At 28.2% G+C, this 27990-nt stretch overlaps 1 protein-coding gene across 1 annotated transcript; it reads right to left on the minus strand.

The window, feature by feature from the left end:
- Window positions 1–26: 26 nt before the first annotated feature.
- LOC127289547 (partitioning defective 6 homolog gamma) lies at window positions 27–27986 on the minus strand. The gene is made up of 5 exons (XM_051317535.1): window positions 27205–27986; window positions 9028–9256; window positions 6528–6655; window positions 4389–4667; window positions 27–3499 (listed from the first exon to the last, which is right to left on the minus strand). The coding sequence occupies exons 1-5, from the start codon at window positions 27268–27270 to the stop codon at window positions 3197–3199; spliced, it is 1005 nt and encodes a 334-aa protein (XP_051173492.1). The 5' UTR covers window positions 27271–27986; the 3' UTR covers window positions 27–3196.
- Window positions 27987–27990: the final 4 nt, after the last annotated feature.

Here is a 27990-nt window from a genome sequence, read left to right on the forward strand (position 1 = left end):
GGAAGTAAAGTCAAAGAAACGTGAAATCGAGCAGAAAATTTAATCTTGCTTCATATGCGAAAATGGAATGTGTGACGAAAATATGTATTTCGTAAATTGTTACAAAAGATAATTTCCGTTTTTTTCCGAAGGCACTTCCAGAAGCTTCGCTTTTTTATATACAATTAAAAAAAATCTTTTTTCTTAACATCAGCCAATAGGCATTTATCTGTTTTTTTTCGTTTAATAAGTTTCGAGTATTTTTCAATAATATTATCCTAAATTCTAAAAAAATAGGGTCATTTCATCAAAAAATTTTGTTCAAAAATATTACAAAAAAACCCCATTCCCTCACATATTTCTATTTAAAAAAACTAATTTATTTAAAATAATTTATTTCTAAAATAATTTAAGTAATTAATTTATTAATTATTTCATTTATTTAATGTTATTAATAAATTTATTTTCAATCGACTTTGTTTAAACATAGGTACTCGAATTATTGACTCAAAATTTACATTTTTGAAAAATTAAAAATAAAAATCTTTGAGTACTCAAAATTTTTTAACTTTTTAAAAATATTAAACAAATTTGCGAAATATTTAATTTAAATATTTTTATTCATTTGACAAATATATATAGGTAAGAAAAATATTAAAAAACTTTTTTTTTAATTTCTTTTATAAAATTTAAAAAATTTCGTTTCTCGAAGTGTTTAGAAATTTTCCTACAAAAAAAGGAAACTTCTACTTGAAAAACTTTAATTTAAAGACAATTTCCAAGATTTCAAAATTAAAAGAAAAAATATAAATGAATTTGAAATAACCCTATTAAAAATTGTTTCTGATATGTTTCATTAAAATCTTTTTTTTTTTCTTGCATTATTAAATCAATATATATAAACTCATTAAAAATATATACACGAATACAGGGCAAGTATTCTCCAAGAACTAATTCTTAAAATCTAAAAAATTCGTTAAAATACGTTAGGATTTAATATCTATTGCTCGATTAGATAACAAGTAACATTTGTAAAAAGACGGTCTTTTTAAAATTCGAAAACTTCAACGTACTAAGTATTCATTCATTTTTTTAAAATTAAAACAGAAACACGAATAAAATAAAGAATAAAATTCGTGCAAAAGAAAAAAGAAAGAAGAAAGAGAAAAAAAATAACTCGAAGTACATACGATTTTTTTTCCTCTCAAAAATCATAACCAAAAGACGATTTAAGGCCCCTTTATTTATTAATTTTTTTAGTAAAATCTATATATAAAAAAATGTTCATTTCTTGAGGATCATTGATTTTTATTTACAAAGACAATAATTATATAATTAATTCGATCCTTCAAAGTTTATTTGCTCTTTTTTCTTTTGATTTTATTTAGCAAAAAACTCGTCTTCTTCTTTATTTTATTTTTCATTATTATATTATGTACAATTCGATGCAGTTAAAAAGGGGTAAAATAGGAGATAAATATATAAAGCCGGATCAAAATACAGTCCAGCCGTAGTGAGCCGATAAACAAAAAAAAAAAAATTGAAAAAAACGTAAAGCGACTCTTCACCTCATTTTAAGTACACTTGATCCCTAATTAAGTACTTGATTTAATACTTTGAGACGCTGTGATTAATACTTGATTTCTTGTAATTCATTCAAAGTTTCTATAATTTAAAAAATATATATTTTTATATTTATGTATATATTTATATATATAATATATATTGTAAAGAAATTGGAGCAGTTAAAAAGTAGCATTGAGCATAATTATTAAATTCTAAGACGATTGAATATTCTCAAAAAAATAAATGTTTCATCGAATTTTCATTCAATCAAAATTTTTAATCTAATAAATTAATTTTAATTTGTAATTTTTGTAAAAAAAATCATATTCTTTAAAATATTGAATGATTTTAGTATTATTCTCTCAAGAATTTTGAAAAATTTCTAAAAACGTACAGAACATTTTCCAAGTAAACAAAAAATGACTTCAAAAAATATTAAATCATTTTTTTAAATATCTAATTTTTCTTCATACAACATAACCGGAAAGATATTCAAATAATTTTTTAATACTCACCCAAGAAATTTCAAAGAAAAAACAGACAAATTATTTGAAAGTTAATAATTAAAAAATTGGTAAAATTTCAAATTATTAGAAATATTTTAAGTTTTTGAACATTTTTTTTTTAAATTAGTAAATGTGAAAATACTCAAATAATACTGAAATAATGTAAGAAAAAATAATAATTTCACAAGTGCTTAAATAACTTAAAAATTTTATTTAAAAAAATCACTTAAATAATTTTATAATACTCAAAACACTTTAAAATTAATACATATTTTTTTTGTACTCAAAAATAATTTTTTTTCTTTACAGTCTAAACAATTGAAAATCATTACCGTTGTTTTAAATTATCCACAAAATTTAAAAAATACTCAAAAGAGTAAAAAAAATTGTAACTATTTTGAAAGATATCACAAACAAATAATAATAATTATTAATAATAAAATTTAATATTTAAATAATATAAAAAAATTTCTAACATTTGAAAAGGAATTATATAATTTTTAAAGAAATGAAAAATTATTCTTGCGTAATTTCAATCAAATGTTCAATGAAAATTTAAAGTAATAAAATGATTTTTTAAAGTCAAATTAAATAAAATATCACACAACTAAAAGTTCAATAAACATTATTATCATTTAAGAAAAACATATTCACAGTCACTTTCTTCTAACTTAAAGAATTTATCACTTAGAATAATGTTATTAAAAATAATAAGAGTTCTAGTTCAATTAAGTGAATATTCGTCAATATTTAATATTTATATAAATACAATATTAGAAATTTCAATTGACTGAAAATTCAATATAACGAAATTTCCAGAAAATATTCCTTCGTCTCATTATTTTAATAATCTTAATCTTTAAAATAGATTAACTCCCAAGTGGATTTTTGCTTTCAAAAACGCACTAAAGCTCCCTCTCAAATTTAATCAAAATAACAAACAAACAAAATCGTTTTATATTTTTCAATAATTATAATGAAACAATTTCCGGCTCAAGGAAGAGTTTCTCAATTATTAAAGAAACTGTTTTTCATATATAAAAAGGGGGAAAAAGTTTCTGGTAAAAAAAAATTGAACGTTTCTAATTGACGTGAATTCGGAAAAGTGATAGTTTTTTTCCGTTATTCTCATTATTTATTTTTCTTTAAAGATGCAATACTCCCTGATCATGGCTAAAATGATTGTGTGAATGATGATGATGGTGTAAATGATGGGAGGAAGAACCGGTTGCGTCGTCATGAAGCGTCACGCCAGTCAAATCGACAATTTCATCAGCGTCTTCGTCACTGCCAGTAGCTGCACTTTGCGTTGATTGGTGACTTCCTGATGACACTTGACTGTTTCGCGAAAATGAACCTCGTCGCGGTGCAGTCAAAGCTGCTCGTTGATTGGCCGGCTTTACGGTAATTATTAGATTCGATGAATTGGCAATCATCATGTCTGTCACCTGACAAAAAAAATAAATATTTGAATATATTCATAATTTTTAACCTACTAACATTTCAGATTTTTTCGCAGACATTGGAACCCTTTTAAGCCGCATTACATTATAAACAAAAGTCTGGAAAAAGTCGATGTTTTTGATTCTTAATAAATTCAATTCGTTAATATTATATTATTTATTATTATTAAAAATCTATTTATTATTAGGAGAGAGGTGGGCGTGACCAATTAATTCAGGATTTTTGAGTCTACAAATTTAATTTAAAGAGATTTCCAAAAATCGTTAGTAACACGCAAAAAGTTAGCAATGCCATTTTGTTTTTTCAAAAAAATAATTTTTGTACCACAGAAATTTTTTTGATAAAATAATAAGTAGGATTAGAATTTCAAAAAAAACATTTTTAAGTTCAAAAATGCCACTTATGCAAGACCAGAATTAAAATAAATTCTTACAACAATTTTCAAAATCTTTAATAATAAATTACATATTCAAAATAATTTAAATTCAAAAAACGATTTTTTAACCCCTAAATATTCAAAAATTATTATTTTTTACTTTACTTTACTGATATTTCATTACATTCTTTTATAAGATAATTGCGTAATACGCTTTTTGATGAAAATAATAATAATAATAATAATAAGAACGATGCAGCCAGTTAGAATATAAGTCAAAATTTTTGTATTTATGGAAGACGACTTTTGCTACTCAATTATAATTTTCAGTACAAAAATGTAACTGCAATTTAAAAAAAATCGATTATTATTTGCATTTTCTCTAAATCGAAATTAATTTTATAACATAGTACATTAAAAATATTTGTTTGATTTGAAAAAATTATAAAATTAAATTTGATTAAAAAAATATAAAATCATTAGAAAAAAAAGAATACCTGATCGAGAGTTTTGCCAGCGACTTCAATACCATTGACTTCTAGGACTTCATCATTGACTGCCAAAAGTCCGGTACTTTCTGCCAAACCGCCAGGCACTAATCTACTGATAAAAACTCCGGGTACTTTTTCAATTCCACTTCCTGCCGATGGTGGCAATACTCGAAAACTCTCACCGTCCTTGATATAAAATCCCAATGGCTTGTCAGAACCGTGTTTCAATAATCGAACACGGCGACATGTTTCCGGCAAAATGTCCACGTCAATTATCGCAGAAACCTATTAACAAAATATCAAACAATTTTCCTCAATTTTTACTACTATTTTCCTCAAATCTCAACTGAGGAAATTTCAATATCAATTTATTAATTAATTACAGCAAAAACTGTAAACATTGAATTGAATTAATTAATGTCAAACTTTTAATTGCAGCACTATATTGACGCGCTCACGGTGCTCTTGGATTAGGTTTAAACCAAAAGTATTCCCTTTTTCTATTTTTGCTTTGAATTCTCATTCTAGTATCAGAATTGAGTAATTTGAGTGAAAAATGAAAATCTATGGAAGGAATAAAAAGAAAACTCAATTTTTCGTAATTTTTTGTAGGTTAATTGTTCTAGCTACATCCATAACCACCCACGGTTAAAATTTCAGCTTAAAATTTTTGTACGTTCACCTTAAGCAACATTTATATAATTATGATGAAAAAAAAGTAATTGTAAATTTATAATCCATAAAAACAGCGTTTTTTGTTGGTTTTTAAGCCTAATCACTTTATCTATTATTTTAATTGTAAAGATTATAATATTCATTTGAAAGTTTATAAAATTCCCTACAAATTGGTGGTTTAATTAAACTTCTATCTTTAGTGAACAAGAAGATATGGCCGTTAGAATTTCAGAAAACAACATAAAAAAACGTTTTCCATGTAGTAATTGAGCCGTAACTTTATCAGCATGCAAAAAACATTAATCTTTAAGAATACATTTTTGAAGCAGACTAAATTTTGAACAAATAAGTATGAGTTTTATTTTAATCCAATAATACAAAGCAGTGATATAACGTACTAAACATGGATGTACCTACTTGTACTGTAGGTCAACAGGCGCTTAAATGTCTGGTAGCGCGATCTGACATGCTTATTTTCAACATTTTTTCTAGTGTATGACACTAATGGAATTGAAATGAAAAATATTAAAACATGAGTTTTCTTTTTATTCCTTCCATAGAAGATTTTCATTTTTCGCTTAAATTACTCAATTCTGATACTAGAATGAGAATTCAAAGCAAAATTGGATGGGGCGACACTTTTGGGTTAAACCATGCACCGTGCGCTATAGAGAGAGTTTTTGCAACTCTTTGTTTAAAAGTGTCTGTATATTTTAATTTTGGTCGGATTTGAATAATGTGCTTTTTTAAATAATATAAGATTTTATTTACCAAAAATATACGAAAAAATATTTAATTCTGTAATTATAATAATTATTATAATACACTGAGAGAAAAGATTGGTTGGGGTAACAATTTTTGAGGTGACCATTTTTAGTTAGTAAACTATACTGCTGCTAATATATTAGTTGTAGTTACTATTTTTATTGGTTGACATAACTATTTTATTAGTTGGTTTAACTAACTAGTTTGTTGGAATAACTATTTAATTAGTAACCTTACTAACGAAATGGTTAGGCTGACAAACTAAATGGTAATAACAACCAATTGTTTCTCTCAGTGTAATAAAGACAGATAGTCTAAAAGCGCGACGTTTGTGTCTTTGGAATAAAAAATATTGTAAGTAACATGGGTCCAAAGGCAGTCAATTGTTTACGTTGACGAATGCTAACACTCATTCACGTCTCCCGCTGCAAACTCTCATAAACAGTGGCTGCCTTTCGACCCTGGTTGCTTAATATATTATTATACCGTCATAAAAATCAAAAAGTACCCTAATAACGGCATTTTTCAATTTTTAAAGTCAAATTTCTCGATAACTTAGGGTAATGGAGCAATTCTGATTACGGATTCGTGTTCAGTGTCAAAAAAACCTATGAGAATCACCCTATGCGGTCCTAGAAATAAAATTGCTGTTGCACCGTGTACTAATCTTAAAATTATATTTTAAAATTAAAAAAAATAGTGTACCTGTCGAAAATCATGAGGATTCGATATGATGGGAGTTTTTGCCTTTGCAGGTGTACCACCTAAAATACTCGAGATTAGATTCTTCGGCTTCATCGTTCCGTATCCATTTGTGTCGTCGATGTCATCACCTGAACAAAAAATTAAAACTATTTAAATAATATTTATTTATTTAATAATAAAAACTATCAACGTTTACTGCAATTGACATAGTTGAAGAAAATTGAATCGACTATTTTTTTCAAATAAACCCTGTCTTGTGACGTTTACAGGAATTTTGAAACAACAATTGATAATTTTATAACATTTCACTATGGGGCATTTTCCCAAAAAGCTGGCAAAAATTCAAATTTCATTCAAAATGACCTGAAACTTGTTACTTAGGGGGTTTCAGGGTCACTGATTATGAATCTGAAGTTAGTTTTTAAAAATTCAATATGGCGGATCCAATATGGCGACTTTTTTTTAAATTCATCGGATTAGATTAAAACTTATTACTCGGGTGGTTTTTGGGGTCGCTGATTATGAATCCGATGTTAGTCTTTTATCAATTCAAAATGGGGCATCCAATATGGCGCATATTTTTTTAAAAATGGTCAGTTTTGCTTGAAATTTGTTACTCGGGGGTTTTTGGGGTTGCTCATTACGAATATGACGTCCGCTTTTCAAAATTTAAAAAAACGGATCCAACCTGTCGGACTATATATTCAATTTGACTATTTTTAAAAAATTTAGCACCATATTTGAATTATAAAAATATTGCAAATCTGACATTAGCAGCAGCAAGAAATACGAAAAAAGTTCCCTGACTTTTCCCTGAAATTCCCTAACGTTTTTCCAACTTTTCTTTAATAAACATTTAATACCTTTTAAAAAAATGAAAAGTATCAAATATTAAAGTATTTTTCAGATATAATAAAAAAACGTTTCATTTATTAGCATTACAAACTTTTTCTTGCACTAAAAAATTTTTAAAATTCATAAAAATGTTCATTTTTGAAAAATTATGAAAAGGTTCTCTGACTTTTCATTAAATTCCCTGCCATTCCCTGACCGCTTGACACCCTAATTAGGTTTATAATCAGCGGGAGTTTTAAAATAAACCAATAAAAAATTATCAAAAAATTGTGATTGGTTAGTTTTAAATGTTTGTGCCGAGTGTATGATCGGATATGTGAAAGTTCTATCAAATGGAAATTCGACGATTTAAAAATTCTATCGAATGAAAATTCAAATAAGTAAAACTTCTGTCAATTGAAGTATCGGTGAAATAGAAATTCTCTGACTTAAAAATTTAGCTAGAATTCTAATATAAGTAAATAAAAATTCTTTTTTATGAAAATTTTTCTAGATGTAAATTCTGTTAAATGGAAATTGTAAGTAGGTATTATTTCAAAATTCGATGTATTAAAAAATCTGCTTTATCAAAGTTCAGTTGAATAGAAATTCCAGTAACATAACCTAAAAATTTTATCGTTTTTTAAACTCTTTCACTAATTATAACTTGCTTTTTAACTTAAAATAACAAAATGAATAACTTTTGATTCGACTATCAATCCTATTCCTCCTTTTATATTGACGTAATAATTAACTTGCTTTTTTCTAAAGAATGAAAATAATAAATTCTTTTATACAGGACAATAAGTTTCTAAAGTTTCCCTATATAATCGTATGTAAATATTATTTTGCAGTTAGCACATTATTTATTATTTAATTAAAATTAATATCATAGGTTTACAATGTTTTAAAATTTAAGTAAATTTTAAAAAGAACACTAATATGCATTTGTGTTTAAAAACAAAAGATTGATTGTTCTTTTTAAGAAATTAAAATTTTTTTTTGGAAAAATTTAACCACCTTTAAACAATGATAAGAAATTTAATAATTTTAGTAATTTTCTAAATATCTATTCTTGAGTAAAAATATTATAAAAAATTCAGTTAGTATTTTTTTTCTTTTCAATTATTATTTTCTTAAACAATTGGCATACAATTAGATATATTCTCATTGTAAATTTAAATGTAAATATTACTACGATGCGTACGTAAGAAAAAAGTGTGTTTTTTGCAAGACTATGATTCATGAAGATCACTGAAAGGAAAAAAAATTAGTTGGGAAGGAGAGAGAGAGAGAGAGAGAGAGAGAGAGAGAGAGAGAGAGAGAGAGAGAGAGAGAGAGAGAGAGAGAGAGAGAGAGAGAGAGAGAGAGAGAGAGAGAGAGAAAGAGAAGTGAATGAAAAAGACGGAACTCGTTCCCTGGAGGGCAAACAATGACTTAGAAAATCCGAGTGAGTTCACGAGTACATTCCACAGCCGTTAGTAAGAGATTTAATGACCAATGAAACTGCATATTGTGTCTCCTTTCTTTTCTCCAATTGTGGATTCCTACCGTTAGATATACACATTTTACTGCTGTTTCACTTATGTTAATTAAACGAAAGTAAAAATATTTTCACTAATAAAATGTTACGTTTTCAAAAAATTTATTTATTTATTGTACTTACCCTTTCTTTGTATGCAAATTCGGAGAAGCGGTTTGGCAGCGAGAAGAGCCCTTGCGAGATTGTTGTCATTGTTGATTGGCAGTAAATCGTGATCAGCAGGATCAGTGTATAAAATGTGAACATTTAAGTCAGGTCCAATGTCATGCCTTTCAGTCAATAATTTCCGAAAATCCTCATAACTTATTGGCTCATTGCGAGTTATTGAAAATCTGATAATGTCCGCATCAAACTAGTAAAATAATTAATAAAAATAAGTTATTAACAAATATTATATTTTATTTTTAAATGTGAGGCATTCTTTTTCAACGCGGACACCCCCCTCTCGCCCAAATTCTTTTCATTTTAAATTCATGTTTAATGGCTTTAGTTAAAGAAATATACTTTTGAAATCTGAGTGGCATATTTCCAAATACAAAGGGCTAAAAAGGCCTCAAACATTACTTTTTGGATCGTTCAAAATGAATTAGAGTAACTTTTTATTGGTAAATTTAAAGAATAACCTTTATATTGGATCCTATATTTTGTTTTTGGATATATGCCACTCAGATTTCAAAAGTATATTCCTTTAATTAAAATTTAAGCCATTAAACATGAATTTAAAATGAAAAGAATTTGGGCGAGAGGGGTGTCCGCGTTGACAAAGAATGCCTCATATACAATTTTATTTATTTTTAAAAACACTTAAACATAAAATAACAAAAAAAATATTAGTTTTAAAAAACATTATATTTCAGCTTCAAAAAGAAATAATTTGAAATCAAAGCAAAAATGATAGTTACATTTTATAAATGAACTACGGAAAATTGGTTCTTTAGTTCTAAAGTGAAATTTTTTTCACAGTTTAAAATTTAAAAAAAATGTCCACTTGTATTTAAAAGTACACTCTTTTGCGTGTACGTTATCTATCCTTTACTTTCTATAATGTCCACTAAATTTTTTTCTCTATTTTCAATGACTAAATATTAACTTTCTCTTCGATTTGCACTTCCTTCATTAGATATTCCTATATAAATTTTCTTAGCTTAACTATTCTTGTATTAAAATCTCTAGGGCAAGGTGGGGTAATGGGGGAGCTTTTAACCCCTTCACTGTCAGCGACACATACGTTGTGTCGTGATCATCTTGACACAAATAAATGTCTATTTATAAGTTGTAAAATAAATTCTTTTATATCATTATTATTTTGTACACTACAGGTATCAATGATATTTGGTTAAGTAAGAATTAAATAATTATTTATTATTTTTAACTAATAAACAATTAAAAAACAAGTAAAAATCACGAAATTTTTTTTTTAATTTTATTTTAGTGACCCCAAAAACCCTTATATACTAAGTTTCATAAAAATTTGTCGACCAGAATTTGTTAGACATTTTGGGACCACAGTATCAATTTTTTTTCTAACAGTGAAGGTGTTAAATTTCAAGTACTTATAGAGACTTTGAATTTCACGGAAATAACTCAGAAAACTTCGACAATTTTCCTGTATGTCATACGAAGAGAAACGGTCACATTTCTGACAGATTTGAAGAAACTACAAGGAAAAATCAAGTTTTTGAGTTTTTTTTCTTAAATGGAAAATATTTCTGGAGATCAAAGTAAATAGTTAAAAATTTATTATTTAATTATATATTTTCATATTGTGGCCTGTAAAAATTCTTTGGGGTAATAGGAGAATTGTGTCAGCCAGTAAAGTTTCGTTACCTCGATATGGTTTTTCTTATTTCTTTGAAAATTGAAAAAGATTCATTTATAACATTTGATATTGTTGCATATTTTTTAAAAATAATTTTCTTTAAGGGGCTCCAATTCCCCCACCTCTTCCTGCCTATTATCAACTTTCCTTTTATGAATTCATCTTTCAAAAATCTTTATCTATTTATTAAGTATTCCTGCCATGATAAAAAATAACAAAAACTTTATATTTTATATTACATTTAAAAATTTTTTTTATTTACTATTGGGATTGGCTAAACTGCAATACGCCATCTGGCGTTTACCAACTTCTGACTATTATTTTCCTTTTTCGTCTTTCTTTAATTAATACAATAGAAAGAGAAATAAAAACCAAAATGTCTGACGAAGTAGGTAAAAGTCACTAGATCACCAATCCCAATCTCTGTACAGATCATCCAACAAGTGCTCCCAATCTTCATTTTCAATTTCAAAAATTCTTGTAGCATTGGATTCTTTGGAAGTTCCCTCGAGTACTGAACCTCAAACGTGCTAAGTTTTTCTACATTTTGAATTTTTAAAAATTGATATCAGATTCCAAATGAGCAACCCCAAAAACTCATAGATATCAAGTTTCATTGAAATTGAACGATTTTTCAAAAAATTTGTCCGGCATTTTGAATTTTTAAAAATTGACTTTAGATTCGTAATCATCGACTAAAAATAACCATAGGTACCAAGCATCAGAATATTTGAGTCAGTAGATATGCTAGAACGATATTTAAGATTTAAGTCATACCAGTCATCCGAAAGTTCAAAATGAAAATTTAAAAAAAGGTGGCTGAAGGTGGTTACAAATAAAGCATAATCTAACACAATAATAGGTACTTTATACGTCAAAAATAGTCTAACAACGAGCCAGCACAGGATCCAAAAGCTCTTGTCTTATGAAGTAAATAAAATGAGTTTTAAATTATGTAATTTAGTTCTAGTGACGCAATGAAGTAGTATAAGGAGCACTCACTGCTTGTTAAGCATATAGGCCCCCTGCATGAGAATAAATCCGAAATTACATATCTCCGATTATGACGCCTCTCGCGGTAAAGCGGTGTACTTAGAAGTTTTCAAAATATGGCTGCGCCTAGTGACAGCTGTTCTCATATAGTAAACAGTGTAAAGTGATATATAATAATTTTAGAAAAAGTGTAAAGAAAGAAAAAAGTTACACACAAAAATTTTAAATAAAACTTAAATTTTTTGAAAATATATTTGAAAATTGGCAAGTTTTTGCTTATTTATATACGAATGTATAATTTAGATTTTTAAAATATTTGTTTTCAATTATGTTTCATAATGAAATAATAAAGGAATTGCAATAATTTGTTGTAAGTTACACTACCGTCGGAAATTGTCGGTACGATTGACGTGCGCGGGATGAAATGTTGATGTCGCACCTAAATTAAGATATTTTAAGTTTGAGAAAAGCTAGAGACTTGAAACTTAGATCACCTGAAAGCTGATAAAATTCTGCTTCTGAATATATACCTAGAATTTTTTTCGACTTTCTGGAGCGATTATAACACTGGAAAGATTTCGAAAAAAAACGTCTAATTTTCCCAATTTCGTACCCAGTTTTTGATTCCCTGCATAATCTAGGAAAATGCAAGGAAAAATTTGTAACTCCTACAACATAATCTTTAAGATCTTAGCTTTAAAAGTAATTTTTAAGACTTAAAAAATATTGTTTCGTTTTTGAGATAAGTTGAAAAATGTCAGAGCATGTTTTTTACACAACTCAGCGTCAAAGATTAGTTCTTGCATCCCCGCTGCTTCGCCCGTTCCTTGCGCCAGGGCCGAATATGCGTGCGGGCCCCTGCTTGAAACCCGTCTTGTATTTTCTTACATTTACAGTTATTGATTATTAGAATATTAATTAATTTATTTAAAAAATGTTATTATTATTAGTTAATTAAAAGTTTAACAAATACTTTTTAATATTGTACTTAAAATTTACCAAATTGGAAAAATGTTCTTCTTTTTCAGAACTTTAAAATTTTTTGTTTAAAATTTGTAATTAATTTTGAAAAATTTAATTTGTAGTACTAATTATTTTAGTAAAAATTATGAAAACAATAATATGAACAGTGTATGGTTAATCTTTTGCATTTGTATGACATATTGAATTATTATTAATTTTTCTGTCTTATTGAGAAGAGAATGAAACAACTGCAAGAATGTAACAATGTTCTTTATTAATTAGTTAAAACCAAAAAAATATCTTGCAAACATTCAATTAAATTTAACGTAATTTATCAAAACAATATTTTTCATATATAGTATAATATAATATAATATAATAAATAATAATAATATAAATATTAATAATAATAAAATATTTATAACATTTATAATAATCAATAACTGTAAATGTAAGAAAATACAAGACGGGTTTCAAGCAGGGGCCCGCACGCATATTCGGCCCTGGCGCAAGGAACGGGCGAAGCAGCGGGGATGCAAGAACTAATCTTTGACGCTGAGTTGTGTAAAAAACATGCTCTGACATTTTTCAACTTATCTCAAAAACGAAACAATATTTTTTAAGTCTTAAAAATTACTTTTAAAGCTAAGATCTTAAAGATTATGTTGTAGGAGTTACAAATTTTTCCTTGCATTTTCCTAGATTATGCAGGGAATCAAAAACTGGGTACGAAATTGGGAAAATTAGACGTTTTTTTTCGAAATCTTTCCAGTGTTATAATCGCTCCAGAAAGTCGAAAAAAATTCTAGGTATATATTCAGAAGCAGAATTTTATCAGCTTTCAGGTGATCTAAGTTTCAAGTCTCTAGCTTTTCTCAAACTTAAAATATCTTAATTTAGGTGCGACATCAACATTTCATCCCGCGCACGTCAATCGTACCGACAATTTCCGACGGTAGTGTATATAAAAATAATAAAAAAACCGCTGCCAAGTTGAAGTATGTATTTTTGTATTCATTCCATGAACACTTTGCTGCCTCATGGAGATATTTTGCGATCAGTTTACGATTTTTTATTTATATTTATTAACTACTAAAGCTTTCCTGATTTTTCATTAAAATGCTTATATTTTATTAAATACTGACGCATTTGCAATAAATTTATATGATTTTTTAATCATGAATAACTCCTTTAGTTGATAATGTACTTGAAAAAACTCTAGTTATTTGTCATTTCAAGAAAAAAAGCATAATATGAGATCGTATCCTTAAGTGTCCGACTACTAGCGCATTCACCCTATATTAGGAATAATAAAAGTTTTGGGTATGTTTTGCATAAAAATTAAAAAAAGTTTATCACCAAGAAAAAGCTTTCTAATCTAATTATAATGATTTTACAGATACATAAAGATTTTTGAACAAAAAATGCAAACAGGTTTTTATCAATATTATTTATTTTTAAAATGTCAATAACTTTGGATAAAGTAATCGTAAAATGTTCGTTAATAGGTCAAAAGATGCGTCTTGAAAATCTCTACAAAATGAAACTAAAAAAACTGTAGGTGTCATAACATTTTTTTAAAGTTATGAGCAAAAAACGATTTTTTATGATTTTTAAAATGTCAATAACTTTGGATAAAATAATCGTAAACTGTTCGTTAATAGGTCAAAAGATGCGTCTTGAAAATCTCTACAAAATGAGACTAAGAAAACTGTAGGTGTCATAACATTTTTTTAAAGTTATAAGCAAAAAACGATTTTTTATGATTTTTAAAATGTCAATAACTTTGGATAAAATGATAGCAGATTGTTCGTCAATAGCTCAAAAAATGCGTCTTAAAAAACTCTACAAAATTAAGTAAAAACATCCCAACTTTCAAAACATGTGTTTCAAGTTATGGGCAAAAAACGATTTTTCAAAAATTTTAAAAGTCAAAAAAAATATAGTTAATATGTATTAATTTGTCCCAAAGTTTTCTCATTTTATGTCCCCAAGTGAGATCTACAATTTAAACAAAAATTCAGCCCTAAAGCTCTTATAGAATTTGAGATATTTATGAAAATGTAATGTATATACACACACACACACACACATACGGAATGACATTTTCTAAAAATGTCATTTTTGGATTCCTGAGGTCAAAAAACATAAAGATATGTCAAAAAAATGAGTTCGAAAAATTTCGCGAAAACAATACTTCCTCCATGAGGAAGCAATATAAATAATTTTTTTTCATTGTAGCCGTATATATTTCAAACGAAATTTCTTAATTTTTTTTATTTTTAGGTTATATTTACATGTAAACAAACAAAATATAATGACAAGTTCAGCAAGTATTTTGTTAACATTCAAATACATACAAAATAATTTGTATCAAGTAAAGTTGCCTGTGTTAATGCTGATTCATTGATCGATTTAGCAGCCTCATTTTTCACTTTTTTATTTATAATTACACAAAGTTAACTCGCTTCAGGCTTCGTCTACAATAGATTAAAAAATGTGTAGTGTAGTGTAGTGTTTGTAAGTTTATTTGTTTCGGACCACAGGTCCATACAAAAGAGTTGACTTAAGCTATCTTTTTAAAGTACATTTTGGTACTATGTTATCCTAGTTTTTTAATTACATTTTTTATATAAAAGTTAATTGATTTCACTCCATTTGAATTCGGATCGTTTAAAAGATCTATACAGAAATCTTTTATCAGTGATTCGTCCTCACTGTCGCATACATATTTTTTTCTGATAAACTTATACATTTGACATTCTATTAACATGTGGTATAGTTCTTTCCCTTTCAGAATCTGTTCTCCACAGCAATAATTATCATTTAGATTCAAAATTTCTTTTTTCTAAATTATTCTAGGGTTATATTTATTAATTAGTCTAATCTGAGCAAACACCTTTATAAACAAAAGAGGTAATTTCATTCTTAAATAAGTTTGAGTTCCATCTCTGAGAGTGAGATTGGGAAGAATCTGAAGAGAACTAGAATTTGATAGGGAATTTACATCTTCTGCACGCGAGTAATTTTCATAAGTTTTTATTAATCTTTCTTTGTTTTCCTGAATAAATTCCAAATTCCATACAATCGTCTCACCTATATCCTCAAACATTTTTTTAACTTGAGCACACCAGTTATATTTGGTATTACACTTTGACAGTTCCAGTTGATTGATTAATTGTAACAAACAGATTTTGGGGTATCTTTCGTTTCCCATATTCAAAATTTTTTCAATTAGGTTAAGTGTGAGTTTAAAAACTTTAGTGTAGTGTAGTGTAAAGTCGTGTATCTTGTATGACTTAGAATATTGCAAATTAACTGCTGTTATTAAACAAAAACATAACCTCAAATTCAGATTTTTAATATTAATTTAATTATTAATTTCAATTTTTAATATTAAAAATCTGAATTTGAGGTTATGTTTTTGTTTATTAACAGCAGTTAATTTGCAATATTTTAAGTCACGACTTTACACTACACTACACTACACGATCGTTACACATTTTTTAATCTATTGTAGACGCAGCCTCAAACACATTTCAAAAAAACGCCAACTAACAGTTATACACAAACACTAATATAACAATGTACCACGTGACCTGTAATTCCTCGCTTTTCCGCTAGGGTTGTTAGTATCGGGGATATGTAAATGCTTCTATTAAATCTGGAAAGGCTGGGGAAGAATTTTCAAAAACGGCCTATAGAGTGAGTGCTGCTTATACTACTTCATGAGTGACGCTCAGCGACAAAAGGTGCCTAACCTCCTAAAATTTTTAGGTTATATTTAGTGATAGTTTTACCTCAATAAAAAGTTATATTTTAATTAGGCAAAATCAAAAATATATTTTATTGAATATTTTAATCTAATAAAGACTTAAACATCAATGAATGTATAAAGAGTTGATCCTCTTTATGTATTTTCACTTCAAAAATTAAAAATATAACCTAAAAATTTTGGGAGCTGTACCACGTCTGTGACGTAAGCCGCAACATACCATGATATTAGTATTAGCAATTCACTATCTTTTAGGGCTAACAGGGCTTGCATATCCTAAATTTATTAAAAATTAATTTATTTCTTAAATTAAGGTTCCTGACAGCTTCACATTGAAGCTGGCCGGAACCACGCATAACTTCTTTATGACTACTCCTACTAACCTCTAACTACAAGGAAAATTTAGGGCTCATTAAGGGCTATCAGAATATTCCTTAACCAAATTTGTGGACTTTATTATTTTTTTTAAAAACGAGTTTCCGGCTAGCTTCAACGTGAAGCTGTCAGGAAACAGTCATAAATTCTAAATCAATACTTCAATTAATTCCTAACTACCACGGGAATTTAGGACTCATTATATGCTATGAAAATATTCCATAACCTAATTAAAACCTTTTCATTTTCTTAAAAAAATGTTATATGTGCAGGTATTTTTCAACGCTAGAAAATTATATACCGGCCAAATCAAGGAAATTTTTAAAATAGCAGCAATACTTGAAACAGCATCCGGCCTGTTGTTCTGTCAGAGTGGAAATTCAACGAGGTATACTATTTATTAAAATTGTCACAGTAATTTGATAAAAATGTAATAATATTACTTTAGTTGTTATTCTTTTAATTTCTAGTTTCGAGATCAAAAGGCGCAATTTAAAATTGCACATGCGGAACCGCGTGAAAAGAGTCAATCGCAAAAATGGGCCAGCGCAAATGGATCTGTTCTGCACAAAATAGTACTAGAAGGAGTAGCATTGGCAGAAGAAGCTGGTTTATTCATAGATGCGGTTGTCACTGACGGAGCCACATGGAACCGAAACATGTGGAAGAAGTTTGGAACATCTGAAAAATGTGTCAGTGCACCTCACCCATGTGACGTAAAACGTTGACTTTGGTTTCTGTCGGACTATCCTCATTTGGTGAAAAGTTTGAGAAACTTTTTTATAAAATTTCCAAAGTTCCAAAAAAATTTTGCAAGTACAAAATAATCGTTGTTTAGCGTAAAAATATTAGTCATTTTATTGTTTTACTTATTAGTAATTCATTTTTTATTATTTATTAGAAGAGATTAAAATTTTTGAATTGATCTAGAAATAAGTACGAAAATTATCATTTAATCGGCAATTTATTGAATATTCAAAAAAATTGGAAAAATTTGAATATAAAAAAGAATGAAATTGCCACATGATTCTTTTAAATTATTAAACTGTTTTATAAGTATAATTTTTATTTCCAGACTCCAAATGGAGGTGTTTCGTTGAAACATTGGTATGCATTGCTAGAAAAGCTAAATTGTTCATCATATGAAATAAAAGTGAATTATAAGTTGCGAAAAGAACATATTGAACCAAAGTATTACCAAAAAATGAATTTTGTTCTTGCATTCCAGGTAAATCTAATAAAATCCACACATTATTTATAAAAAAATTTAATTATTTATGGCAAAAATTTTATTACAGTTCTTCAATGTGCACGATGCTTTAAAAATTTTAGAAAACAGACATGAAGATTTGAAGGATTGCGAAGGGACTATCGCTTTTTGTAAAACGATCACAAAGTTAAATAAAGCTATGAATAGCAGAACACCAGCAGGAGCTTTATCACCAGGAAACGAAGCTTGGAACGTTAGTAAAACTTTTAATAGAAAAAAAAATATATTTGAAATTTGTTATATATTCTGTCTTAAAAATTTTACAGACGATCAAGAATTTCTTAGATTATTTAACGAAATGGGAAGCTGATGCCAAAAAGGAAGGTGCTGCATTTATGAGAGAGCTGTTGTTACGGATTGAAAGTTTCATTACGAGCTGCCCTTGAAATCTGTCAATTTTTAGTAGAAAAGTGCAATTTCAAGTACCTAATGACTGGTCGTTTGAACCAAGATTGGCTCGAGGTAAATTCTTTTTAATATAATGTAATTAAATATTATTAATCAATCACAACGGATTTTAAAGTTTGCCTTCTATAAACATTTTTGTACAGAGGTTCTTTGGTATCATGCGAGAATTTTGTGGTGCGAACGACCACCCTGATACAACGCTTTTTATACAAACTTACAAATTGGTGTCTACCTACTCGTTGATCAAGCCACCGAAAGGGTGCAACGTCGAGGGTAGCGAAATTCTCAAAGCTCTGTTAAATTTGAAGGATCTTGAAAACACTAACGAACGAAAGGAACGCTGGGAATCTATGGTAGACGCAATTGTGGACAAAGGAAGCGCGCCGGATATATTAGGAGAAGCATCGCGAGTTATTCAAGATCATGACTATACACTGTCCGAAACATCAGAATATGCGTTAAGTTACATTGCTGGATATGTAAGCAGAAAAAGCGCTCGATTTGCCAAATATGTAACAAACAATACAACCAGTGAGTGTAATGATTGTCTGCAAAGCTTGACTTTGTCATCTACCGATGTCATACCTGAGCGGCATAAATTAATTGAATTAAAGTCAAGAGGTGCTTTAAAACATCCTTCGGTTAAATTGTTTGATTTAATTCAAACTTTGGAAATGGCCACTGTCGAAGTTGTAAAAGTTCTAGTTTTGGCGAGCACTCTGCCAGTAGATTTATTGGCGAGAGAAAGACACGAGGTCTTCAGGCTAAGGAAGGACCTGGCGGGCTCGCTGGAACAAGGGAACTGTAATAGCCTAAAGGCGGTTATTCGCAATGAAGCGAGGAAACGTCTCGTTGATAGATAGCAAGAGAGATGGGATGGGGATTCAAAAGGACGGTGGACCTACCGCCTGATTCCTCACCTCGCCACCTAGCTCGATAGAGAGCACGGCGAAGTTGGGTATTACCTGACAAAAGCGTTGTCAGGTCATGGTTGTTTCGGCCATTACCTCCATAGATTTAAAATAAGAAAAGCTTCGAAATGCGTGTACTGCGATGCTCAAATCGATGACGCAGAACACACACTATTTTCCTGTGAGCATTGGAGCGAGGATAGAGAAATCATGTTTACGGCGGTTGAGACTCGATTCAACCCCGATACCATGGTCTCTGTCATGCTCCAAAGTGTGGACTCCTGGAGACATATCGAAACCTTTGTCATAAAGCTTTTGTCGACAAAAGATAAAGACGGAAGACCCGGGTTGACCGGGAGATGCCTAAATGCTCGACAGGGATCAAGCAGAAGGGGGAGGAGAATTTAGATCCCCTCTGTCTTCTGTCCAGTCTTGAGCAATATGAGGAAGAGTAGGCTACGAAGTTCCGGAACCGGAAGATGAAGGTAAGGGTACCGTTTTACTTGCGAAGTGTGAAGCCGGACGGCAGTTCCGCAATTAAGAGTAAACGGTTCCGAGAGAAGGATGTGGTTTTAGGGGGTCGGCATATACAGGAGTAGAAAGCCAACCCCGCACACCTCGGAGAAATTGTTGCGCCTCCTTGAACCAAATTCTTTAAAATGAAATAATATAAATTTTTCTTAAAGAATTTGGCTAAAACCAATCTTTGAAAATATATAAAAACTTATTATGTTCCTAATTAATTTTTTAATTTTAGAATAGATGAAAATTTAGTTTACGAATGCAAGTTAAAATACTTTATGTAGGGTAAGTGTACCAATTACGGCGAGTTCATCAATTACGGCGCGTTCATAAAAAATAACTATTATTACTATTATATTTAATATAACTGTTGCAAAATGATTAAAAAAATTATTTTAATCTTTTTTTAATACAATTACTTATAAAGATGCACATATAAACAATTATTAATTTAATTATTTGAGATGAAATTTTTTTCCGCGCCGCAATTGAAACATTTTTAAGATTTTCATTGGCTCTAATTTCGGCGGGCAAAGTATCTTCAAAATACACGTAATTTTGGTCACCGAAATTGATACACCGAAACTGATACAAAAGTGCCGCAATAGAAAATTACGGTATTAGTTTTAATTTCTCATATTTCTTTAAATAATCGATTTTTATAGAGTTAAACATTTTTTTTTAACATCTAAATAACATAACCTTTTAGTTTAATAAGTCTTAACCTTTTAGCTGCGGGAAAATTTTAGTACAAATTGACCTGTCATAAAATCCAAAATTTATACATAAATTAACTAGATATATCAGGTAGAGTCCCCGACCTGATTGCTGGTCGATATATCGACCACCCCCGCAGTCAAAAAATTGTGGAATAAAAAAAACCGAATCCTGCTAAAAATAGGTACTCGGGGGTTTTCGGGGTCGTTGATTACGAATCTGATGTTAGTTTTTCAAAATTCAAAATTGAATTTTGTCTAGAAACATTAAATATGTTGTGTTTCTTGAGTGGTCGATATATCGACCAATCCCGCAGCTTAAAGGTTAAATTGACTTTATACAATAGAAATGTCGAATTTTCTATTTCAAATGTGTTTTGACTCGAATCGCGCCGAAATTAGTGCATTTACCCTATATTAAAATATACATAAATTTCTGCTGTTCAAATTTAAAAAATTTTATTAAATATAAATTTAATCAATATAATAATAAATTAATCAATTTTAACTTCCCCTTTTTCTTCAATTTCCGTTATCTGCAACACTCTAATCATGTTATAAATCTTCCGTATCTTCCTCTCTATAATAGATTTGCTAACTTCTTTTTTCTCAATTGCAAATTACCATCTCTTTTTCTCCTTTTCCCTTCCTGATTACTTTTTCTTTTTTTCGCTACCAACTACTCTTCTAAATTTCGTTCTATTCTTTTCTCTAGATCCTTAAAATTCTTCATTATGAGCCTGGCTACACCGAGAACCAACCAGGAGCATTAAATTTGATGCTCAGGCGTATTATATTCGCGTCTGCGCAGATGTAGACAAACATTCTACGCAAACACGAATATAATACGCCTGAACATCAAATTTAATGCTCCTGGTTGGCTCTCGGTGTTAGCAGGCTCTATAGGGAAAAGTGGGTCAAGATGGGATAGCGGGCAAGACGGAATATCTGTCTTTATTCACAAACTAGTTGACCAATTACGGTCCTATTGCGCATAATGTAAAACCAATACGACAATTTCCAGTTAGTGAAAACATTGAACGATTATACCATGTTTTCTCTTTGTTTCATGAAAAAACTGTTGCTTCCTCGTGGAGGAGGAATTTTTCGTTGATTTTCTTCTAATTTTTCCATTTTCTTCAGAACGTGTTTGTTCTGTAAATAACAGCATTTTACATTACCGTCGGAAATTATGCGACCTCTGCTTTTTTGATGAATATAAAACGGGTTAAAATATTAATATAAAAATTTTTTCCTTTTTATTTTTTAAAAGCTAATACAGGGTGTCTAACAAGGATTGAGAAAAAAATTCCGACTCCTACCTGACATTTTTTGATTTTTCCCTGTCTTTTTAATAACCTTATTTCTGCTTTCTTCGGACAAAAATATAAGTACTGACATATTTAACAATAAATTAATTTCTAATGGTAGTAACAAATGGTAATAAAAACCATTCAAGTTTTTTTAGGTTAAAAAATTTTTAAATTCACAAAAAGTTTTAATTTTTGTAGAAATTTACAGAAATTTCTCTGACTTTGAATGAAATTTTCTGAAATTCCCTGACTTTTCCCTGACCGTTAGACACCCTGTTGTTATACAATGCAAATTATTTAAAACAATTCATTTCCACATTCTTCCTTAGCGTATGCAAACTGTGACGGTTGGCTCAAAGAAAGTCAAGAAATTATAATTAATATTTAAATGACAAAAAATGATCAATAAAATGTGAAAATCTTAAATTTACTTACATAAATCAGAGAAGTTTAAGATGATCTATTTACATGATTTTTAAACATGATATTTTGTTGTAGAATTGAATTTTAATTTTTTGACTTTTTTTAGCCAACTTTCACAGTTTGCATACGCTAAGGAAGAATGTGAAAATTAATTGTTTCAAATAATTTGAATTGTATAACAAAAAGCCTGTCTTATTCTCTAAAATTTTGTTCAAAAATACTTCACTTTTAAAAAAGAATATGCATAACTTATCAGTACTGGAAACGGTAACCACCTATTTAATTATTCTCCTTAATCTTTACAGCGTTTTATTTTTCATGAATACTTCTACTCCAATTAGCTATTTAGAAATAAGATAAAAAATGCTGGACAAATGGAAATAAATTGTTTTGAAAAAACTATATTTTAAGTATAAATTTTTGGGGAAAAAATGATCTTAAAAATAGTATAATTGAATTACCATAACTTTATTTGTTTGTAAAATATTTCATTTTTTACTAACAACAAACATCCAAAAGCCCTATATGAAGTATTTTTGTTCAGTTTTAGTTAAATAACAATAAAAAATGAAATATCTTACAAACAAATAAAGTTATGGTAATTCTGAACATACCAATTGAAAGTTAAGGTAATTCCGCATCCAACGAGCCCTATATGAAGTATTTTGGATAAGTAGATTATTAATAAACAATTGTAATGTTAACTAATTGTTTATTAACAATCTACTTATCCAAAATACTTCATATAGGGCTCGTTGGATGCGGAATTACGTTAATTTTCAATTGCTAACTTTAGAATTACGGTAACTTTAATTGTTTGTGAAATATTTCATTTGTTATAAACATTAATTAATATTTCAAAAACTTTAAAAGATCCCTCTCTGAAAATTACATGTTTTGTAGGAAATTAATCAAGCTTTCCATTGAGATAGTTAAAAAATTTTTTAAAAATCCGATTTTGAGATATACGTAAATTAACATTTTGACCTTGAATTTCAAGGTCAAATTTTGTTTAAATAAAAAAAATTTATTACCATCGTTTAGCCTGTCAAAAAGGCTTTAAAAATCATTATATATATATGTTAACTTTTTTGTATACTATTTATAAATATTGTACATTGAAAAATAGTTATTTATGATACAAGTGCGCGTATAATCAGATTTACGCACGTGTATCATACAACATTTTTTGCAACACCCACCTCTAAAGTTAAGTACCTATTATGAAGAATTCCATCTCTCTGTTAGAATAATTTCGACTGTATAGAATTAAAAAAATCAATCGAAAATAAGGAAAAATATCATTAAGCAGTAGTGTATAAATTTAAAAGTAAAGTTCTTTTTTCAATTTTGTGGTTTTGTATGATCTAAAACAATCCTTTTATTATGTGAGATAAATTTCGGTGCGTAAAGTAAATTTCAGTGCGTAAAGTAATATTTCAGTGCGTAAAGTGAATCACTTTACACACCGTTTTAGAAAGAGCTTCTTTACGCACTTTTCGGTGTGTAAAATTTAACTTTAGAGGTTAGTGTTGCAAAAATTTTTTTTTTCAAAAGTCAAAAATTCAAAACGTAATTCAAAAACTATTTTATCAAATTCAGTAATAATTGATTTTTAGACATTTACCAACAATGACTATATTTTACAAAAGTATGGATTAAATTCGAGAATTTTTAATTTTTTGTTCGGACATTTCAGGAATTTTGTCTCATATATGCAATAATAAATCATTAATTTAAAAAAAATTATCACAAATCTTTTTCTAAATTAACATTTAATGAAAAGAATTACGAACTTCCTTGAATGCCTTCATTGAACTTTAATGACGCATATCGCAAAATCATATATTAATGTTTATGTTCATTTGTAAAACAACATATAGCCTTCGACAATCAAGGCAATAGAATATTATTAAATAAATTGAAAAGTCAAAAACTAATTTCAGTGATATTGGTCAGTTTAATTTCAAATCATTTTTTCTTTAAAAATTCGTTAAAACTTTATAAATATTATATATATGGGGTAAAATTCCTGTAGCGAACTAAGTGAAAAAAAAGTTGATCGGATCGGGCTGTAACTTGCTCATAGTTTAGCCCAAGGGGTGAGTAATTTAACAACGAAGAATTGTTCGGTTTTTTCAAAAACTGTCGGAGAGGGAGGGGGTTGAATTTTTTTGAAAAATGTAAACAGTGAATTTTTGAAGATTTGTAACTTTTAAACAGAAAAAAAAAAATTTGTCCTATATGTTATCGAAAGGTTTTTTCTTGTTCTTTCAAATCGTGCAAAAATATTTTCAAAAAATTCAAATTTTGACCCTTTTTTTGAAAATTAAACTTTTTTTAGAATTTTTTTTAAGTACGGTCCTTTTTATATTTTTTATTTCTTTATTTTTTGAAAGCTAAAAATGTGTATTATCACCACAAAAAATATTGAAATGTTCTTTTTTGTAATTTTCGAGATATTGATTAATTAATTAATGTTAATAAAAAATAAAATATTTCACAAATAAATAAAGTTATTGTAATCCTGAAGGTACTAATTGAAAGCTGACGTAATTCCGCATCCAACGAGCTCTATGTGGACTATTTTGGATTAGAGGATTTTTTATAAAGAATTGCCATGTTAGCCAATTGTTTTTCAACAATCCACTAACACAAAGTACTTTATATAGGGCTCGTTGGATGCGGAATTTTGTCAATTTTCATTTAGTAACGTCAGAATTAAGATACCTTTACTCGTTTATAAAATATATAACTTTTTGTTAAGATTAATTAATTAATTAACTAATATGTCGAAAATAACAAAAAAGGACATCTCAATATTTTTTGAGGTAAAAATGTACATTTTTAACTTTCAAAAGAACAATAAATGAATTTAAAAAAAAAACCGAACTTTAAAAAAAAGTCAAAAAAATTTTTGATTTTCAGAAAAAAGGTCAAATTTTGAATTTTTATTTCCCATAATTGAAAGAGCACAAAAAAACATTTGGAAAATATATATATCAAAATTTTTTTTATCTACTTATATAATATTTACAATTTTTAGTTAATTAATTAACTATTAAGGTTAATAAAAAATGATATATTTTATAAACAAATAAAGTTATCGTAACTCTGACGTTACTAAATGAAAGTTGCAGCCCGATCCGATCAACTTTTTTTTCACTTAGTTCGCTACAGGAATTTTACCCCATAAATATATATATATATATATATTTACAATTATGATTCATAGATATATGAAAAAAATGAATTAATATTGAGTCATTTATATTACACAAAAAAATAATCTAAACAAAATTTTATTGTTAGTAATTGGATTTTTTATTACTTTAGTGATAAAATTTAAAAACATCTAACTCCAAAAGTATTGAATTCAGAAACTTTTGCTAAGAGAAAAAAGTTTTACTTTTTCATCGACTTTCGAAATATGTTAACTAAAAAAAAATATTGAATTTTTACATAAAAAAGTAACGGGTTTTTTTTTATAAACAAATTAACTTTTTTTAACTTTGGGCCCGATTTTTTTTACTTTTTATTTTTACGTACCTGGAAATATTAAAAATATTTTGGAAAAAGTTTTAGAGTGGGTCTGATGGTCCTTTTTGTTTAAATAATTTGTATAAGAAAAATTTTTTTTTTCTTTTGAGGTGTTAAATGCGAAACTGATTATTCAGAATCATAAATAAAAGTTTTACAAAAAGAATAGAAATTATGAGAGTAGAATAAAATTTTAATTTTCCAAAAATTTCAAGTTCTAGATTAAAAAGTTTATCACTTTATAAACTGTAACAAATTTTTCTTATAATTGTACAAATTACGATGTATAAAAATTTGTAAAATTACCTTATTCAAAGCAGTTGTTCAACTACTTTGTATGTTGCAGTTTTTCATTTTTTTGTAAATTTACCACTATCAAAGCAGGTAATAATCGGATTCATTATTATACCAACTTCCAAAAGAGGTAAATTTACGAAAATTGTAAAACTGCAACATTCAAAGTATTTAAACTGCTTTGAATAATGTAATTTTACAAATTTTTATACAAATGCAAACCGTGATGTGTATAATTACAAGAAAAAAATGTTGACAGTGTAAAAAAAAATTTCTAAGTTTTCGTAATATTGGCCAATATTTCAAATCAATGTCAGAAAATAAATTGGTATATTTAATAATAATTATAAAATAAATAATAAAATAATTGTATAACATATTATAAGAGGCAATTGATTTAAAAAAATTATGAAAAAGATTTTTTGGTCTGTTTTAAGAAATTTGTGTGCAATCAATTATATTCAACAAATAAATCATTCATGTAAATTTGAATCATTTCAAAAGACATACAAAATATTAAAAACAAATACCGAGTTTTTTAAATGTTTTTTTTTTAACGCTCTTGAAGTAATAAGAATTTAATCTATATATATTAAAAATATATCTTATCAACTCGAAAATAATGCAAATTAAAATCAATTTGTTGACTCATTTAATTAAACTTGTAAGCGGAAATAAGAGAATTTTATCTAAATCACAAACTTTCTTCTAGAGATATCTAAGTTGTCTATATTTATTTTCTATGTATATCGAATCCAACAAGTGACATAGGATTCTCACGATTCATGAGAATGAAAATTAGAGATAAAAATCAGAGCGAGAGGTGAAACGGAAAAATTCCTACCTTACGAAGAAAAAAAAACAAATATGTCAAAAGACACATTAACATTATTAACGATTAATTTTTTTTGCAAAGAATAACCATCAAGAAAATATCGGAAAAAATGTACAATGTAATAAAAACAACCAACTCAATACCTTGCTTTTGACAGCGACAATGCCGTTGTCAAAATGATGATGATGATGAAGTTTGTTCTTGGACATAGTTTAGAATTGTAAAAATGTAAAATTCAAGTTGAGAAATCGGCCAATGACGATAACAAAGCTTACACAGCAAACTTTTTTTCCATAAAAATATGTTTCGTGATTGGAGACTTTTAGGAGGATCTTTTCTTTTTGGAGCGCGATTGTTATTTTTTTACACGACGTTTTATGATTCAAAACTTGTACATTTCTAGGAAGTGACTGTTAACATGTTTTGTGACGTCACAGACACCTGCTCATATTGAAACGCCACTTGGCGCAGTCCGCAAAACCAACCCCGTCTCTCTCACCTTATTCTTGCCACACAGACACACTCACAATTATCGCGAAAACTTTCTGAAATGGAGATTTCAGAAGAAAATGAGATTAAAAAGCAAAACACATAATAGAAACAAGCGCGCGACAGGAAATTCTTCGATTTTTTACGAGCTTTTCGCTCGTTTTAACACTTCACTGATATGACATTAGTTTGTTTTCGTGACCCGATTTTGGCAGTTCGTCACCTACCGAACTTCATTTACGATCCACACCACACACTCTTTATTTTTATCATTGATTACATTATTCACGATAGATCGCCTTCGTTCTGAAATTAGAAATGTTTAACGGAATTTTTCTCATAATAACAATTGCGGACCCTATGCGGCGCTGGTTTCGTTGGAATACAGTCGAACTTCCCAAATACTACATGTCAGATATTGGGAACGGTGCACTGAACTT

The sequence above is a fragment of the Leptopilina boulardi genome, unplaced genomic scaffold (assembly GCF_019393585.1).
Source record: "Leptopilina boulardi isolate dan_hultmark-lab unplaced genomic scaffold, ZJU_Lbou_2.1 LbouV2_44, whole genome shotgun sequence".
Classification (NCBI taxonomy): domain Eukaryota; kingdom Metazoa; phylum Arthropoda; class Insecta; order Hymenoptera; family Figitidae; genus Leptopilina; species Leptopilina boulardi.

What these genes read in the sequence shown, in the direction of transcription:
- LOC127289547 (XM_051317535.1), bottom strand. Translation starts at nt 27,270, where the DNA reads ATGTCCAAGAACAAACTTCATCATCATCATCATTTTGACAACGGCATT. An exon ending in AATTTGCATACAAAGAAAGG is followed by an intron (nt 6,656 to 9,027) that starts GTAAGTACAATA and finishes TTTTTTGTTCAG; the next exon opens with GTGATGACATCGACGACACA. An exon ending in CTGGCAAAACTCTCGATCAG is followed by an intron (nt 3,500 to 4,388) that starts GTATTCTTTTTT and finishes TTTTTTTGTCAG; the next exon opens with GTGACAGACATGATGATTGC.